This window comes from Ascaphus truei, chromosome 2, assembly GCF_040206685.1.
Source record: "Ascaphus truei isolate aAscTru1 chromosome 2, aAscTru1.hap1, whole genome shotgun sequence".
NCBI classification, from domain to species: Eukaryota; Metazoa; Chordata; class Amphibia; order Anura; family Ascaphidae; genus Ascaphus; species Ascaphus truei.
This window is the reverse complement of record NC_134484.1, coordinates 20,777,744-20,796,682: the sequence shown is the minus strand read 5'-3', so window position 1 is coordinate 20,796,682 and position 18,939 is coordinate 20,777,744. Positions and strand designations below refer to the sequence as shown.

Below are 18,939 nucleotides of genomic sequence, written 5' to 3'. Positions count from 1 at the left end.
TACAAGAGACCAAAGTAATTTCTGTGTGCATGTAGAAAAGCGACCACAATGTAGATGTGTCTGAAGGAATTAAGTTGAGCTCTGATATATGCCTCTTTAAAGTGTTGTACAAGTATACAGACTTATTTCTATTTGCATCAATTAATAACCGTTGCAAAAAGGAAGGCGAAAAAGAGGGGGTGGGGGTAAAATAAAAAAGCACAGCATCACACCACAAGCAGCAGGCAAAATGAATAGGCTTACATAAAGACCTGTTACCTTCATCTAATCCATAGCTTTCTGATTGGCATTTAGAAAAGGAATAAAAACAAACTTTGTTTACAAAATGGAAATTGAATTTAATCGCAACAAAATGACATGCATTCTTCCTAACGTAGAGGGGGCACAAATGCTTCGCTTTCCATTACAGGTCCCCTCAAAACCAGAGGGTTAAAAGGTTCAGATAAAGGTGCAAAACAAGACTACAGTGGGTAGGATGTAAGAAGAAGGTTACAAAGTAACGGTTGTTACTGCTGACTAATTCAAGTACAAGACATCATTGTAATCTGTGAAATCCCACATAGCCAGTCAAAAAAACAAGATTTGGTAAATAATTTAACCATCTGAATTAACTTCCTTAAACATATCTAAAAGCAAAATTTCCCCTTTTATTACCCTGGAAATTAAGTACAAATGCATGTCAGGTTTCAGCAGAAAATGCATCAAACACAAATATGTTGGGCTGCGGCCCCAGTGCCTGCGCTACACCGCCTGCGAGGCTGGCGGCACGCGTAGCCGAATTTCCCGGTCTGCAGAGAGCTGCAGGGGGAAAGATAGGGGGGGAGTGACGGGGGCACGGCCGTGACGTCACCCCGGCAGGTTCGCCCTCATTGGCTGACCCGTCGAGGGGCGTGGCCTAGCGCTTCCTCGTTAGTTCCCCTCCCAATTTTCTTGCAGGCTGGAAAAACTCAACGCGCAGCGCCCTCCCCTCGCAGCGGGCCTGGCCCCATTGAGGGGCGGCTCTTGTCTCTGCAGCGTCCGCCACAGCGGGCGCTGCAGTAGCCGCCAGCAGGGTCCTGGCCTTACTGACAGTTTGTACACTTCAGTCCCTTGGAGGATTGCCCATTTAAACCTTTGAGTGCCCTATGACGTACCATGCACATCATGGGGGCCATAACTGTAGGTACCCAGTGAACCCATTTTACTAAGGCTTGTATTTGAGGTGGAGATTGCGTTCACTGCTTCAATCTCCTCCACTTATGTTAAGGTCCTGAAGGGTCTTCCCGTGATCACATCGTTGAGATCTGGAAGACCGCTGCCAGTTTCCCCAGCAGTGAAAGGGTTAAAGCAGCAGTTTACACTGATCCCCATTTGTTTTCTTTACTTAATTTAAGATATCTCTTCTTGCACCTCTCACTGTTTTTAGAATCAAGGCCCCGTTCTGGAGATGTGTGTTTGAAATATTATGGGGCTGATTCTATATGTGCCGATCGGCCTCTTCTTCACTTATCGAATCAGCCCCTAAGTGTCTGGGAGGTAAAAATGGATGTCTCCCTGTAGCCTAGTGCAGTCTGAGGTTACCATGGATGTTTCCTAACCTCATCACATCGTTTCTTGTTAGATAATATTCACGGCTCTCTGAGAGGAATATTGTACAATCAGGGATGCGTGTCTACCCAAGCCATCATGTGGTCCTGATCTCAGGAATGTGGTGGCATTCTCAAGCACCAAATAGGTCAAGGATGGTCACGTCAATTACATTGATAAGTTCTTTCCTTTTTATTCTTGCACCTTATGTTGTACAAGCAAAGGTCAATTATGGGTTACATGATCCTATAACTCACTGTTATTACATCACAAATTACATTTTAAACTTTATCTACAGTGGACCCTATCTTCAGAAGACTTAGCAGGGTCAGTACTTGGGAAACAACCTTGTCTATGTAAGGTCTTAAGTCAAGTCATTACTCTTAAGAGAAAATGTGATATTATTTGTCATGTAATGACATACAAAGAATAGTCTGCGTTAAAGGTGGCAATGACCCAAAAAACAGACAATTCTTACATTTCAACGCTGTAGCTGTTCTCACATCGTCTTAACATTATTCGGGGGCCATTCTTTGTAACGTAAACTATTTTCAAATGTCAGAAGCTTGGCAAATAGAAATCTGCCATGTCTGATAACCGAGAAAGCAGCTTTCTGAAATGTAATTGCTTTACATTAGTAAAAGGCTTCTGGGAATTGTTTGACCAAAAATCTACATTACAAACATATGTTCTAAGACACTAAGGCAGGGGTGGTCAACCCCAGTCCTCGGGGGTCACCAACAGGTCAAGTATTAGGGATATTCCTGCTTCAGCACAGGTGGCTCAGTCTGAGTCACTGATTGAGCCACCTGTGCTGAAGTAGGGATATCCTTAAAACCTGACCTGTTGGTGGCCCTTGAGGTCTGCAGTTAATACTTTACCCAACGTACTAGAAAATAGCTTCTAGAAAAGCCTCCCCACCACATCTTCAGAACTCCAGCATTTAAAATGAAGTAAACGTATAATGTATTCCTGCATCTAAGACTTCCTAAAACTATAACAATGGCACATAAAGAAAGAGCTTTCCATTGACTGTATATAAGCGCAACACCCAATGCATACACCTAAATGCTAAATACTTACTGGAGGGCATGGTATAAGTATCTTCTTCATCTATTATCTCCGCATAGTCATCGGTTTCTGGAAATAAAAAGAAATACAAAAATCACTCGTCGATCGCGGTTCCACATCTCAACAAGTCTCATCAAGACGTAACCTTTACTCGGCTTTTGGAACATGCAGCAATGCTTAGGAAACAGCCTAACCAAGTCTGAACAAATATTTGGACTAGAAAAAAGAAAATCGTACAAACAGGATGCAAATTTGACCACGAGTCTACAGCGACAGATTGGCCAATGGAGATATTTGCTAATGTGCCAACCTAGCACAGTTAGTGATTTTGTACAGATATACACTAGCTCTTTCACGGTTATACAAATATTATGCTTTGGGCATGGAAGTTATGAATTGGCTCTTTGGAAGTTCTCTGTTTGCTCTGCGTCTACCCATCAGTTTTCCCCTGTCTCCATCACTCCTTGGTAAAATCTCTCATGCTTCTCAAACACCCTGGTCCCCCTTGATCTAGCAGAAATGAAACGTAGGAGGAAGGGAAATAAGATGCGGGGCAGAGGGTTAGAACGAGGCATCAGTTTGCCTCTTTCTCCCGGTAATTGGCTAATTGGCCGACTGGACTTAAATTGAAAACGCCAATCTAAACACCGGTGATAAGATAACAGCATAAAGGACATTATATTCTCTATTCCAATACATTCCTTACATTGGTGAAATACAGTGTGGCACTCCACTGGGGCAGCAATTTCCACAATAAATTATTTGCAATCAGTGATTCAAGTGCAAATACAACTATTACGTTAGTTTGGACACAGTGTGGGGTGGATTTATTGCCAATAGTTTCCCCCCCACTTGTTACATATTCTATTTGGAACTCTGTTTATTTGAGAATGTACAACTAGAATAGAGTTGAGTCACTGGAGTAATATTCATGCGGTAAGACTGGTCAATCATTAAAATAAACTTTAAGGCACTGAAATAAAAATAACTAATAAAAAGAGGGCAAAAATACTTGTGAACTGTATATTACCATCTATAATTGCCCTGCGGAAGAACTTGCCATTGAAGTGCAATTTACATTTTAATTCCCCCCACATAAAACAACTATGCTATGTTTAAAAAGCAAATACTGTACAGCATAGCATGTGCCATTGAAAAGCAATGCATAATTAAACCTCCAGTATATACTGTAGTTATGTTATACATGGTTTTCAGCCTGTCCTGAATCTGGACTCTGTGTGAGGCATGTGGCTAGAACAGACTCCCCCATTCATCTTAATGATCATGTAAAAACAAAAAAAAAACTAAAACAAACAAAAAATTTATGATGTAGATCCACGAACTAAAATGTATTTAAATACACATTATTATTATTATTATTATTATTTTTTTCTCCAAGTCAAAAAACAGTATTTTCTGTTTTAAAGCCCTGGCTACCAAGACTTATTACCCAGACAGGGACTTGCTTTGATTTGGAAATAAATCATCTCTCTTTCCTCACACTTTAGGACATTTACAGTTTTCCAGTGCAACGTGCAGATTTTATACGGAAATGAGGCAAACTTGCCAAATTATATATTCACGGGCTATTCATTAAGCTGCGATTGCCTGAAAAATCACATCCAAAAATCTTGTAACGCTCAGGTAGGCTAAATAGGGCTTTTGCGGAAGACAGAGAGAGACAGAAAGGGGGAAGAGTGGGGGAGAGCCCTGGGAGATATGCTAGTTTAAATATGCAAAATATATTTTAATTATAGAAGTATAGCAAATTTCCCAGGTATTTCAGAAATTTTCACAGGTGTCTCTCCATGTGGCAAATAGCGGAATTTATTTGGGGGTGTAAAAGTCAATGGGCTCTCTCCAAAATTAGTCTCTCTCCTCCAGCAAAATCCCTTTCTCGCCTACCCGAGGGAGGTGAGATTTGTGAATATCAGTTTCTGGCCATTACTGCAGCAAATGGGGTGAGAAACTCAAGCGAATGAGATGCCAGACCATGCAATTGTTACGTACACATCATTCTTAATGCAGACGGTAAAAATGCCAGTTGTGTATCATGTCAAACTGCATGCCATTTCCAACAATTTTATATCGACAATATCAGAGTTTAATGAATAGGCCCCAATATCTGTTAGGGATAAAGTCAAATAACCCTATGACTATTTAAAACCATGCGTTGCAGGCATTCATGTTAAATATTCACTCAGTACAGGGACTTTACCCAATGTACTAGAGAACGTATTCTAGGAAAGTCTCACCACCACATATCTCCAGGTGTCTGTGGTCTGGATTTGCTTTGGGTTGAACATGGACATGTGTGTCTCTTTTCAGCCTCATCTACCATGTAACCCAACCATTTAAAACGCTCATTTATTTTATCCATTTAAGGCTGAGTCCATGGTGACTAAGCCCATGCGGAGGCGCGCTGAGGCTGAGGGAAAGCGGGTGCTTTCCCTGGCCTTGGTTAGCGCGCCGTCCGGGGGCGTGTCGGGGGGTGGGCCAGTGACGTCACGGAGCTGGTTCGCCCTCATTGGGCGAACCGCTCACGTGACCGGCCCTGCGCTCCCACGAGCGCGAAAATTTAACATTTTCATAAGACACACGCTTACGCACGCTTGCGGAAGTGTGCGCGAGCCCCTGCTAAAGCCGCTCTCATTGCGGCTGCAGGAGCTCAGTGCCGAGCAGCAACGCGCCTCAGCACGGGTCAGCGCCTAAGCGCTGACCATGCCCGAGGCCTAAGACTTCCTAAAAATAGAACAATGGCAAATAGAGAAGGATGTGGTTTTCTTTGACTGTCAAATTGATATTAAGCGCCTTATTCGATATTGTCTGAAGCAGCCATTCGGGACATTTCCACCCTGAAATTCCAGTTGAAGTCAATAGGGATTTGCATTTTAAAACAAATCGGTCCGAACGGCCGCTCCAGAGTATACAGAATAAGGCCCTAAGCCCTCCATCACTAGGTCTGTAGAATGTGTACACAAATGGCATGTATTATTCAATCGAGAATGTTTCACCACAGGGCAGAAGCCGGCTTACTATTTTCCTCTTGTGTGAAGGTGAACAAGGTAAATCTGAAAAGGAGCCTAAAGATTTATTCAAACTGAAGTAACTAGTTTACACCATGTTCTTGCTGGCTAATACTGTATTATGAGAAACTGCTGCACAGTTGTGTTAACCTTTTAAGGAAAGCATGTTTGATATTCTCCATAGCCCTGTACGGCTTTATCACATACTGCTCAGAATGGGACATAGTTCACTGCACCGTTAAAGGACTTTGATAAGCATTAGAATACCTCTTGCACACAACTGTGCTAAAATCACGTACACTTAGGGGCCTATGCAGAGAGCAGCGCTAATGGAAATTTCGGCATTTTTTAGGGAAATATGGCAATACTAAGTAACAAAATGGCGAGTTCAGTAAAAAGCGCCATTTTTTTTTTTTTTTTTTTTTAGTAAAACTCGCCGGGCGGGTGGCGAGAACCAAAATCTCGGCAGTTTTGAAAAGGGCCGTATGCAGAAAGGCACGATCGCCATCTAGCGGCTGTTCGCGCCATTAAAATGGCGAGATATTCTACAATTAGCTCCGCCAACAAAAGTTGGCAGGAAGCTGGAGCTCACCGGCGAGAGGAACAAGAAAAAAAAAAACGCGCTTTTTTTCAAATGCGTTTCAACAGCGCGCATCTCGCCGGTTGAAACTCTCCATATTCATGCATGATTTTAAATGCAGTTTTCGGACCTTTCTGCATATGGATATAAAATCACGCCATTACATGTCAAATTTCTTGCCATCTCCAAATTTTTTTTCCCTGCTCTCTGCATAGGGCCCATAGTCTGTATTTTCACAGACATGTTTTGAATGGAATCTCCACACTGTGCGAGTGACTTTTAGAAACGAGTACATGTCCCAGGCATACTGAGGACATCTCCAACATCTGTATGATACATCTGTTAGTAGGACGAAAGATTTGGATGTACCCAGCTCAAATGAGAACTTGTTCTGTGCCTTAGGTGCATTGGATACAGCAGCACTAAATGGTTTGGGGCATACTGGTTGTTGCACAATATCGTGATAACATGGCTTGTAGCTGGATTATTAGTGAATGTATGTTCTCAAAAGAGAGAGGCTCCCTTCTTGTTAGTGGTGGAAATCAGTCACACAAACATTCGGAAAACAAAGGATCAAAACACAGATATTACCGTCCCCACTAAATTCCTCTGCAGGATCCAGGTAGCATGCAAGGAGAAAGAGAAGAAAATGAGGACATCGGAACATAGCAAGTCAAAGAAATAAGCACACATGGAAACAATACTATGGAAACGACCGAAGACCTCATGAGTCTAGTTTATTTATGTGGCTGGTAATTTGGAAGATATGAAATGCACCATATGCCTGAAAACAGAAGGCAGGCATGTAAGTCAGGGCTCCCGGGAGCTTCCATATTCCCTGTGACCACCCCAGTGTCAATAAGAGTCGTAATGCTTCACTAACAGAGGAAGGACTCTGCTCTGTAATACGACCTAGATTTACTTGGCAATTGTCATCTCAGTGCGTCACTTGCGGCATTGCGCACCTCTTACTTTATACACATGTTCATATAGATCAATAGGTATTTGGTTTAATTTAGTATCAAGCTGAATTGATTACAAATCACCATTTGCAGTGTACAGATACAAATACATATGGGTATACACACATACACACAGAGTATTAGTGCAAGCATTCCCAGAAGGAGAAATGCAGGGAGATTTTCCGGGACTATACATTTGTACCAGGGCACAGAGATAACCAGCATGAAACAAAGGGCAGATAATTGGATTGAAGGACATCTTTGTAATTTAACTCAATGGCATAAATACAAGACACACGAATATAAAAAATACTGGTATTTAAACCAAAAATGTGCATAATGAACATGAACTTGGAGAAAAATTACCTGCACAGTTTGTATAAATCTCATGTGGCAATAAACATAAGATCTTCTAATTATCTTAACAAAACGATTTGGAGAGTTATTCATCCTTTTATTGCTACTCCTTGAACAGAGATAGAGTTCACATTGATGGAGTCTGCATACTGGCAGCAAACACATTCAAAGCAGCTATAAAGCAACTAATATTGAACCGCGGTATAAAAGAGACCGTGCCAACCCCAATGTAGTAATAATGTGAAAGAATACAGCATGTGGAATAACGCTTTCCCTGCCGCCTTTAATTGAATGTACTCACACCCCGAGCACTGCGCAAGTCCAAAAATCCCTATGACGCAAAAAGAAAAATACAGTATAGTGCAGTGTGTCTGAATAACTGTGCTCAACTGAAAAGGAGTGAATGCGATCACAAACATGTACAGTATCTGTGTGTCATTCATTCACAATACTTAAGCAAACTCAGGAACCCTTCCTGGCTAACTCTTCCAAGTCCTCCGCAGCAAAAGGTTTTGTTTTCTGTTATTTACAAATGGTTTCAATGAAACGGTTCTAAACATAATGGGATTAAACAGAAGTGTGGGACAGAATGCAGATCAAACGCCAATGATAATAAAATATAGAATATTAAAAACTGTAGTTTCTTTAATAGTGGCTATGTGATTTACTTATTAGAATTCCGATGTATAAAAAATAATAATAATGAAAATCTAGGTATGACTATGAGAAAACTAAAAACAATAATATCAGATAATATCGCAATATAAGGTTTGGGGACACATGTTATAGGAGATGTACAGATCACTGGAAGGGGTCGTGATCGGGCGAGTGCTGATTCACAAGAAGAAACATTCTGGGTCAGCGCATTAAGTCCTCCCACTACTTGGACTTAATATAGACAGATCTGGGTTAATCGTTACACACTTTAGGTTTCCTTTACCCCTTCCCATCCCCTTTTAGTACGATATAGGTCTTTTCTTAGATCTACATTGTCTAATTATTAGGATTCTTTTTCTTCAACATTAATTTCCACACGTTTACATTTATTTTTATTTTCATTACAGTGTCCTCCTTAGCTCCATATTTATTATACAAGATATTACAATTTTTAGATTATTTATTACTATATACTGTAAGTGTCATTGTTGTTCTACATTTATATTAAGTATTCTTATTTCTATCACATCTCACACTGTATATTATATTCATTTTGTGTATTTATTTAATCGGTTCATTGTATTTTAGATACTTTGCATATATACTGTAGTTGTCTACCTTTATTCTTTAACAGTTATGATACACACACACACACACACACACACACACACACAGTTATTTGGTGCTTTTGTTGACCGTCACCATTTATATTAGCTATTTATACAATGTATATAATTTGTATATAGATTTCACTTTGTCTCGCTCATTTGTATATCTATTTGTTCATTTGCAATATTTATTATGGATTTAGGGACAAGCTCAATGTTAACATTAAATATGGTGACAATCACAAAACAGCACAAATTGTCATCAAGTTTACAAAAGATTAATATTCAAGTTACAATTGAGGGTACAGAGGGGAAAGATGAATAGCAGACTGCCACCCTTGACGAAACCACAGCAAAACGCCTAGGGTACCAAGACACAAGGAGACGGGCCGAGACACGAGACGTCATACTGTACGACCCGGAAGTGCTCAAACACACAGGCACCGGCACAGCGTGGCGAGAGTACACGCACGGCTCCAGTGCTATAGATATACATGCTGATTGCCTCTTATTGTGAGTGCTACGAGTTGATTTTTAACCATTTTTACATGACAAACAATGTTACGCTACCCACCTGATCCTTTTCTTTGGGAATACTTGGAGATAGGAGAGCGGAGGTCTCTGAAGAAGGAAGAATTAGCCAGGAGGGGTACCAGAGTTCGCATACGTATTATGAATTACACAAAGTCATATTTGTGAGCGCATTTTAGTCAGGCACACTCCACTCATTTCTCTTTGTGTCATAGGAATTTTCTGACTTTTTTGATAAAGCAACTAATGGTTTGTATTCTACGGTCAAAGAGATTTAGTATGGACATAAAACCAACATTAATGATGCAGGATTACAGATTTAAGAGGAACTTTTATTCACTTGCATTATCCATGGTCTATTCCAGAGGTGCTCAACTCCAGTCCTCAAGCCTCCCCAACAGGTCAGGTTTTCAGGATATACCTGCTTCAGCACAGGTGGCTCAGTCTCTGAGCCTCCTTTGCTGAAGCAGGGATATCCTGAAAACCTGACCTGTTGGGGAGGCTTGAGGACTGGAGTTGAGCACCCCACATCTATTGCACCCACTTGCATCTTGTATATACAGATTAAAAAAATATACTACTTAGAAAGTGAGCACCGAGGGCACAGCAACACGCAGTAAAATGCCACTTTTATTGCAAAGCCATGAATGATAAGCAAACTTAGGTTAGGACCTTTTTGCGAATGTAGCACCCACTGAACATGCCATGCAATAAGGAACAGAAAATGAAGCGATAGAGCAGCCAAAATACCAGAGGGTGTTAGACTAAGATTGTTACGTGTTGCTCACAGGACCCAGCACTATCTAGCAGGCGTGGCCAACTCCAGTCCTCAAGGGCCACCAACAAGTCAGGTTTTAAAGATATCCCTGCTTCAGCACAGGTGGCTCAATCAGCGGATCAGTCAAAGCCACCTGTGCAGAAGCAGGGATATCATGAACACCTGGCCTGTTGGTAGCTCTTGATGACCGAGTTGTTCACCCCTACCCTATTTTATTTCTTCGCAAAAATAAAACACATTTAGGAACAGGTTTATAACGTACGCATGAATAAATCTATGTATTTATAACCTGTCCTCCTCATTTCTAGCAATAACGCCGATATGGCTGCACCTCTGCAACAAAGTTATTCCTCATTACACACAAAGGTGACTTTTGAACTGGCAGAGGAAGTGGACGGTGTGTGTGGACAGCTGCTACGAAAGCGCAGTTCAAGAAAACAATACTTTGTCATTCATGGACTACTGTATATCAGATGCCAACATACACCAGTGAACAAGCAGCGAGTGTGCAGGGGTTAGGCATCCAGGACAAGCAGCAGTGCAGTACCCTTAGATGGTGACTCTTGGGAACAGATGACGAAAGGAAGAAAGCGCTTAGGTTTCTGTGCTCTAGGCGGACAGTGAGAGGCACCTTTATAAACAAGCAAGACAGGAGAGAGAGAGGGAAATGAGGATCACAGAGTTAAAACTCGGCAACACAAATATTTATATGCAACGTCCATTTAATGAAAACATGGGGACAAGAGACGCCCCTCCCCCCAGTGCTGGAGCACCTATAATGTGCAACAGTGCAGATAAAGCTGAAGGGGTTAACGCTCTTCAAGGGCATTAACACACATGCTAGAGCTCTACAAGCTCTGATCCACCTTTAATGTGTCATTAATATTCATTTTCAAAACCCCTACCAAAAAAAAGCTATGGGGCTTCACACTGAAGTACGTTAGGCTGCGCGTACTGCACCGACACACTTTATTCGAGCAAATACCCAGTATGTACCTGGCAGATACCTGGAATGCGCCACTCCTCACCTCTGACAAGCCCCGTTGTGTTTGCCTTCCCAGCCTGGGTTCATGCCTGGCTGACGGGCGGCTGATCTGTTAAATGATAATGATTAGGATTTAATAGGCTGCAATGCTTCGCGTGTCTACCAGATGGCATAAATTCATGACTTGTAATGCAGTATATATATATATACTGTGCAGTATTGCAGCCAGCGGGAATAAAATGCTTCAATCCCTGCTTGGAAAATACCTCAATGCACTCGGGCAGAAAACAGTCACAAACCTCAATACACCCGGGTATACCCGAATTCGTGGGACTAGCCGAGCTCGAATAAAGTGTGTCGCCAGTGTATACAGCTGGTGACGTGACCGATGACGTCACCCGTCGCCATTGCGAAAGTTATAATTAATGTTTGGGAGACGTCGCTGGTTACAAGGCCAGTAACGTCAGCAAGAGGGAAGGCAGATGGGCGGAGAAGCTCCCTGATTGGCTTATAGCCGGTCACATGTGGAGACCGTCTCTTCAAAAATCAAATACCACTGACTACCAGATTTTTGGTAGCGCTGTCGCGCCCACTATAAGCATCGGCAACAATGCATTTGCTTTGACGCGATGTTGCTGTCGCCGACACTATGAGCGCAGCCTTAGGAGGATAAAAATGGAATACAAACAACTTATAATATTCGGTTCTCTACCATGTAAAGGCCACCCAAAGAGAAGATATACACCACTCCAACTTACCACAGCAAATCTTCTGTTAAACCAGCAAAAGCCACCAATTACTTCTCAGCATTAAGCTTGTGCATCCGACAGGATTTTAAAACATTATGTTTCTCTTCTTGTGTATTTTACATATCTAATTTATACATGAATAATCCTTAAACCTCACATATGTACATATCAGTAAAATATGCAGTCCAATTAAGCAACATATGTTTCAATAACACCTTTTCTAACAGCCATTTTGAAATTCACAGTTCTACTCAAAGTTTGTCAGCAATTCTGAGGAAGTGACTTGTGAAAAATGTCATCTATAAAAAGGGACATTACTGCTGATTCATTAAAAGGATATCACAATCTGCACAAATCTTTGATAATTCAATGTATTGCTGATGGTCCCAAGCTGAATAACACCAGACCACATATCACGAAACACACAATATTCTGCTCTTATTTAAGGTATTTCATGGTCACTACCTTACTGAGGAAACGATGCAATGATTACAGCGCTGCAGTGATTGTCCTAAAGCTTTCCATGAAAACCGTGCTTCAATACTTCTCTTCAGCAGCATTAGAAGATATATCAGCACCAAGGTAAACTACAGGGACTGGCTTCGTAGGTTAAAACAATGAGGAGTCATTGGGGTAGGGGTGGCCAATGCCAGTCCTCAAGGGCCACCAACAGGTCTTCATGATATCCCTGCTTCAGCACAGGTGGCTCAATCAGAGGCGCAGTATCCTGAAAACCTGACCTGTTGGAGGCCCTTGAGGACTGGAGCAGGCCACCCCTGCATTAGGTTAATAAAACCCAGGCTAAACGTCCTCTTTACAAACCCCAACAACTAAAACGTCAAAATACTCGTGGGATTTTTTTCTCAATTTCCTACTTTTAACCCCCATAACACCAGTGTGGTTAGGGCAGAATGGAGCTGCAGTTACAAGGAACCAGTGGCTCAGGTTTTTTTTTTTTTTAAAACACTTACATTGTCTATTCAAATGTTTTAACAAATTACCATCTACTCGTTAGTGTCATTAAAAAAAAAATTATGTTTTTCTTTGCAATATTTCTAAGCGGCTTTGATCCTCAGAACACACTTCTGAATTCATCTGACAAACACAGTGTCAAACTCCAGCTTTGCACTGCGGGACACAACCACCTTTTTCCCGTAAAATGTACAAAAAAAATAAATAATTAAAAAAAAAAAATAATTAAAAAAAATGGAAGCTAGGAATGAAACTCAGACACAAGAAATCCTTTCAGACTAAAAGCATAAACCAGACGTTCCCAGTTTGGAAGCCAGGGGTCACAAAACAGAGAGTGCTCTGTACTATCCCCAACACTACAGAAACACGGAGAAATTACTATTTGTCCTTGGGCAATGAGCCTTTAACCATTTCGATGCTGCAGCATACAGCGGATTTAAGATAATTTAAGAAGTCACATTTAGGCCATAAGAGCTGTGTGTGTGTACATATATATTTATAAGTGAATAAAGTGTGCCGGATTTCTTGTAATGTTTGATTAGTAAAAAACTGAATACCAGCCGCTGGGACAACAAACCCTCACATGAACGGTCTTGTGATGAAGAACTTCTCAGTTAGGTGTCAGAATGGGTGTAAGGAATTCGAGTCCAACATTTGCTCACTGAGCATAATCACATCTGTACATAGCATTCATTCCCTTGCTTCAGCACGTATCTGTTCTACATTGGTTCCTTGAAACATTTTTAGGGTACATCCTAGTGAAAAGTTATGGTAGCCCTATTGGTCCTTGGAGAAGTTTGATCCTAGAAGGGTTTGTCCTATTAAGACGGATCTAAAGGGAACTAATGGCAGTGACATGTTTAATGTTACATCTGAGTGGTTAATGCCTTTTGTACCCAAATCTGACACATACAAATGTATTCAATCATTTTTTAAGTTCGGACCACCCCGATCATCCCCTCTCCTTATCTTTATGGGATCTCTGATATGGACACAGTGGGATAAGAGTAAAAAATTACTTGCCTGGTACGTGCTGAAAATATGCATGAGAGAGATTTTAGGAAGAATACCAATAAAATGTGGACTTTTTTATCTTACAAATAGAAAGTCTGAGGTTCGAGAGGTAGGAGGCTGCATATAAAATAAGCCTCTAAGACAAGCGTCCCTAATGCGGTGCCCAACAGGGGGGAGAGCCGGGACAACTGCTCTTCCCCCTGCAGCGGGCCGGGCCTCTCTTTCCCACCACGTCCTTGCAGCGGGCCTGGCCTCCGGTTTAAGCCCCATCCCTGAAGTTGGCCTCCGGGTAAGAAGTGTGTGTGTGTGGTATGGGAGTTATGTGAATGGTAGGAGGGGTTATGTGTATTGGGGGAGAGAAGAGGAGGCGGAGAGAGAGAGAGAGAGAGAGGGGGCGGAGAGAGAGAGAGAGAAGCGGGGCGGAGAGAGAGAGAGAGAAATAAGAGGGGGCGGAGAGAGAGCGAGAGAGAGAAGAGGGGGCGGAGAGAGAGAGAAGAGGGGGCGGAGAGAGAGAGAGAGAGAGAAGAGGGGGCGGAGAGAGAGAGATAGAAGAGGGGGCGGAGAGAGAGAGGGAGGGTGGGGGCGTGAAAGAGGGCGAGAGAGAGGAGGGGGCGTGAAAGAGGAGGGGGCGTGAAAGAGGGAGAGAGAGGAGGGGGCGTGAAAGAGGAAGAGAGAGGAGGGGGCGTGAACGAGGCAGAGAGGAGGGGGCGTGAAAGAAGGAAAGAGAAAGGAGGGGTGTGAGGGAGGGAGAGGGCATGAGGGAGGGAGAGGAGGGGGCGTGAGGGAGGGTGAGGCTGGGGTGTGAGGGCATGATGAAGGGGTGAAGGAGGTAGAGGCGGCGGCAAGAGAGGCGGGGGCGGGAGAGGGAGGGAGAGGCGGGGGCAGGAGCGAGGGGCAGAAGGGAGAGGCGGGGACATGAGGGAGGGCAGTAGGGGAGGGTGAGGGAGAGAAGTGGAGGCGTGAGGGAAGGAGAGAAATGGGGCATGGGGGAGGGAAAGAGGTGGGTGTGTGAGGGAGGGAAAGAGGTGGGGGCATGAGGGAGGGAAAGAGGTGGGGGAGTGAGGGAGGGAAAGAGGTGGGGTTTGTGAGGGAGGTGGGGGCGTGAGGGGGAGAGAGGTGGGGGCGTGAGGGGGAGAGAGGTGGGGGCGTGAGGGGGAGAGAGGTGGGGGCGTGAGGTGGGGGCGTCAGGGGGGGGCGTGAGGGGGGAAAGAGGTGGGGGCGTGAGGGGGGAGAGAGGTGGGGGCGTGAGGGGGAGAGAGGTGGGGGCGTGAGGGGGGAGAGAGGTGGGGGCGTGAGGGGGAGAGAGGTGGGGACGTGAGGGGGAGAGAGGTGGGGGCGATGGGGGCGTGAGGGAGGGGGAGGTGGGGCAAAAGAGTAGATGAGGCGTAGATCAGGGATCTCCTACACGTCGATCGTGAGCTACAGTTAGCTTGCCAGCTGTCAGTGAGTAGCTTGCCGCAGTGTCGCCGACAGCTGTTGAGTGCCTCTCTCTCTTGCTGGAGGCCTCCCCCCAAGGTAAGTGTATTTTGTGTGTGTGTTATTTGGTTGGTCCCGACACTCTCTCCTTAACTCTGAAGTGCACCCGTGAGTACAAAAATGTAGGGGACCCCCGCCCTAAGGAATTCTGTCTGTAATTCATTTAGCGAGAAAGAATATAAGCAACATCTTTGCTGTTAGCACAGTTATATTAGTATAAGGAAGCCAACTAGATTGTTGAATTGAATTGCCGGCTATGCTGGATTGCACCTTTATATTGTGATACAGATTTATTGACCAACATGAGATAAAATTATAGTGTAGACAGTTGGGAAACATTGTACATGTGTAAAGTCAGAATAAATCCGAAACACAATTGCAGCAGCCTGCACTGATTGACTTTTGCCCCTCCCCCCCGCGTTTATTTTACTTAACCCATTCCGTGCCCTAAAGTACGTCACAAAAAGTGCCACCGCAAAGGCCGTCACAAAAAGTGCCACCGCAAAGGCCGTCACGAAGAGTGCCACCGCAAAGGCCATTTGCTCGTTTTCTAAGAGCTGTCAACAATGGTCGCTCCGGGGAGCTTTATATCTCACAAAGTAAAACTTTTGTCAATTCTAACAAGGAGGTACATTTGTAATAGCCAGTAACATAATACCCCCGACTAATCTCTTTGCCGCCAGGTGGAAGAACACACACCGGATCTTCCAAGTGCATTAAATAGAAGTCCCCCTTTGCAACACACGTTGTAGTTTGCAACACAGTGAAAGCACTCTGTCATATGTTGGAACCATTGAATATTACGTGTTCAGATTCAAGCCCCAAGGCTGAACTAGTAAGCGCACAACAGAACCCAGCACATTATATGTCGCTTTAGTTAGGAGATTCCAAGAAAGAAGTAGAATTAAGGCACTTCGGATTTTCCAAAAAACAAAATGTATCCAAGCCGAGAGGTGAAGCGAGGTTTAGCCGGTCCATGCAGCCTGTGCCTGCCATTCTCCTGTCTGCATAGGCAGCCGGTACGTCGGTTCACATTCGTTTTTTTGGGAATTGGGGTTCGGCATGTACAAAGCGAAGGAAGGCTGGGGGTGTTCCCTGGCATTAGGAGTACTGGTAGGAGTATCTCAGCGGTGTATTCTATTGTTTGGTGGGCAACGTATTCTTTATTTTTCATACTCCATTAGTTAAAACATACATGATACGGTTATAAAGGGGGGGTGATATGAAGCCATGGCAGCACTTTACACAGCCAAAAATGTTGCATTAATATTGATCTGAAATAAAAAGGTATTTCAACACCCATGTTTACATTGAACTACAGCATAGAATGAACCTTAACTTTAAGAACATCAAAATGTTAGAGCAGCAGCTCCCGTAAAACCCTTCCACCTCCCCCCCCCCCCCCCCATCCTATTTTTTTTTTTTTTACAGCAGGGGAACCCGTTGGTCCTCCGGAGCAGAATGCATTATTTTCGGCCCTTGGGACAGCCCAGTTTCCGACATACTTCCTGGTAAAAGTATCGATGCTACTTTCTGCTTTATAAATCCCTCACATGATACATATTGGATGCAGTTGCGGCTTCCTATTGGCCCGTGTGACATAAGAATGTAACCACCATTTTGTCTCCCCTGGAGGGAACTGGAACACGCTATTATTATTGGTCTGCACTGGGAACCAAAGGTCCCTGGAGCTACAAATACCGCATTTCAGCAACTGCCGCTTTAACTGTACAATGTACTCGTGAGTAATAAGTGAACTTCAAGCCCTTTCAGAGATAGCTGGGCTCCTTAACATTGCTATACAGGTCCCCACCCCAATCATTGAAGCATTCAAATGTGTGCGAGTAATCGAAATGGATATCTGCAAACAGTGATTTTGGTTTTGTAATTACATCGGGCTAGTGCTTTTAATTTTACTAGTCAAAATGTCAAGTGTCGAGGAAAACAAGACGCATCGCTCCAAATGTATGCTTCTTTGTGGCTACAGGCTAAAGAATGATCCAGCTGTCTCCTCCCTATAAATGCCTTTTTATCTGCAGATCTTCGCTATATGTCAGATGAATGTCAGATAAATGCCAGCATTCTGCAGTTCTGGGGGGCATCACCCACAGCTGCCCCACTTTCTGGGCAATAGCCGTGTTGAGAAACCTTCTGGACTGGGAGTATCATCCCTCCAATATTAACCCTTGTTGGCTGTAAAGCAGCAGCGTCAGATATATATGTATATTTGCACATTATTGTATTCGGCTTAATTTAAATAGGGATTCTAAAGTGAAATGCCGCTTAAAAGTTGAAGGTACTTATTCTAGATCAGGGAAAGTGGCAGATCAGGCCTTTCTCGGCCGAAATTCGCATTGAAGGCGCTTCGGCTGATATAGAATAAAGCCCCCAGCCTGAAATGGAACATTTTGCTTTCGTTATAGGGCATACCTGCATCACACTACAGGCAACATATATAGCAATGTGCCAAGGGAATATAATCCTTAACGTTCCCCAGTCCTTTGTAGGAAAATCAAATTCAGTTATAATTTACAATGGGTGTCTAAAACAGGATTAGACAAATCCGTAACATGCAAAGAGAGCTGTGAAGTAACGTGAATTAAAGTTACACATGTATGACCAGCATTTCCACATACACAGCAAACATTAAGATTTTTAGTTGCCTATCGCATTGAATCCTGTGTTTTATTTTTATTTGAAGAATAATACGCAAAGTGCAAAAAAGCTACTGTGTCTGCAAAAGAACACAGAAAATGTGCAGCTAAGATCGTATAGCTCAGGATTGCTTTGCAGTGCGATTGTCATCTTTCAATTAGCTCCCAACATAAATGGAGAACTCCTGGGAGATATATCCTATATTCTGCGATAGGCATGATCACTTAGAACAGGTCATTAAAGTGTGATAATAGCAATTAGTTTTGGGGAATATACCTTATTGACTGAAAATAAGGGCAGGCAGTATGTATTAAGCACCGTGATTCAGTAGGCAGTTGTATAGCAGGGTAACAAAAATGTAACAAACAGTTATTACATTAGAAAAAAAATAGTGCAAAGAATAACTGAAAAGTAAAAAAAATAAATAAGGAGGCAAAGTTTTCTTCTGACATCTGAACAACATGTAACCCCAGTAACAAGTCGCACATCCCCAAGCAAATGCTCTATAAGGAGGCTTCAGTAAGCTCTGCCCTGCGAGGACTCTTACCCTACTTTATGTTCTTGTCTGGTGTTTTTACCCAGGGGCTTTACGGCCATTCTACAGCCATGTAAAATGTCAGTAAGAACGCTATAGATAACCAAGTACATGGCCGGTGCTAGATAAATACTAATAGTGGGATGGATCTGTACGCATTCCATCATATATACTCCCATTAAACAAACTATTTACTGCATTTCGGAGACTGTAACAAACATCTCCCCTTCAGGGTTTCTTACCTGACACGGAGACTGCATGCGTCCTTACTCCATGCTTCTCGTTGTTAGCCAGCCTGTAATAAAGAGGTTGGAATCTGTGAATGGTGTACATTCTTCAGGCTCAGAGAGACTGTGTATTCATTCTAACAGGCTACCTTCTGTAATTAGCAGGACTAATCCATTTTCTACCAACACA

General features: G+C 43.1%; 1 protein-coding gene across 19 annotated transcripts in view; it reads right to left on the bottom strand.

Moving 5' to 3' along the window:
• PTK2 (protein tyrosine kinase 2) overlaps window positions 1-18,939 on the bottom strand; it is a 338,626-nt gene that overhangs the window by 81,555 nt on the left and 238,132 nt on the right. For 7 of the 19 annotated variants that reach the window (XM_075581727.1, XM_075581721.1, XM_075581682.1 and 4 more), the window contains 5 exons: window positions 18,765-18,817; window positions 10,684-10,767; window positions 6,835-6,852; window positions 2,650-2,706; window positions 244-279 (listed from right to left, as the gene is read on the bottom strand). In XM_075581727.1, coding sequence (XP_075437842.1) covers window positions 244-279; window positions 2,650-2,706; window positions 6,835-6,852; window positions 10,684-10,767; window positions 18,765-18,817 — 248 coding nt within the window. Of the gene's footprint in view, window positions 1-243; window positions 280-2,649; window positions 2,707-6,834; window positions 6,853-10,683; window positions 10,768-15,769; window positions 16,607-18,764; window positions 18,818-18,939 lie in introns of those variants that run through there. The other 12 variants (XM_075581653.1, XM_075581674.1, XM_075581694.1 and 9 more) reach the window with 9 other exon arrangements.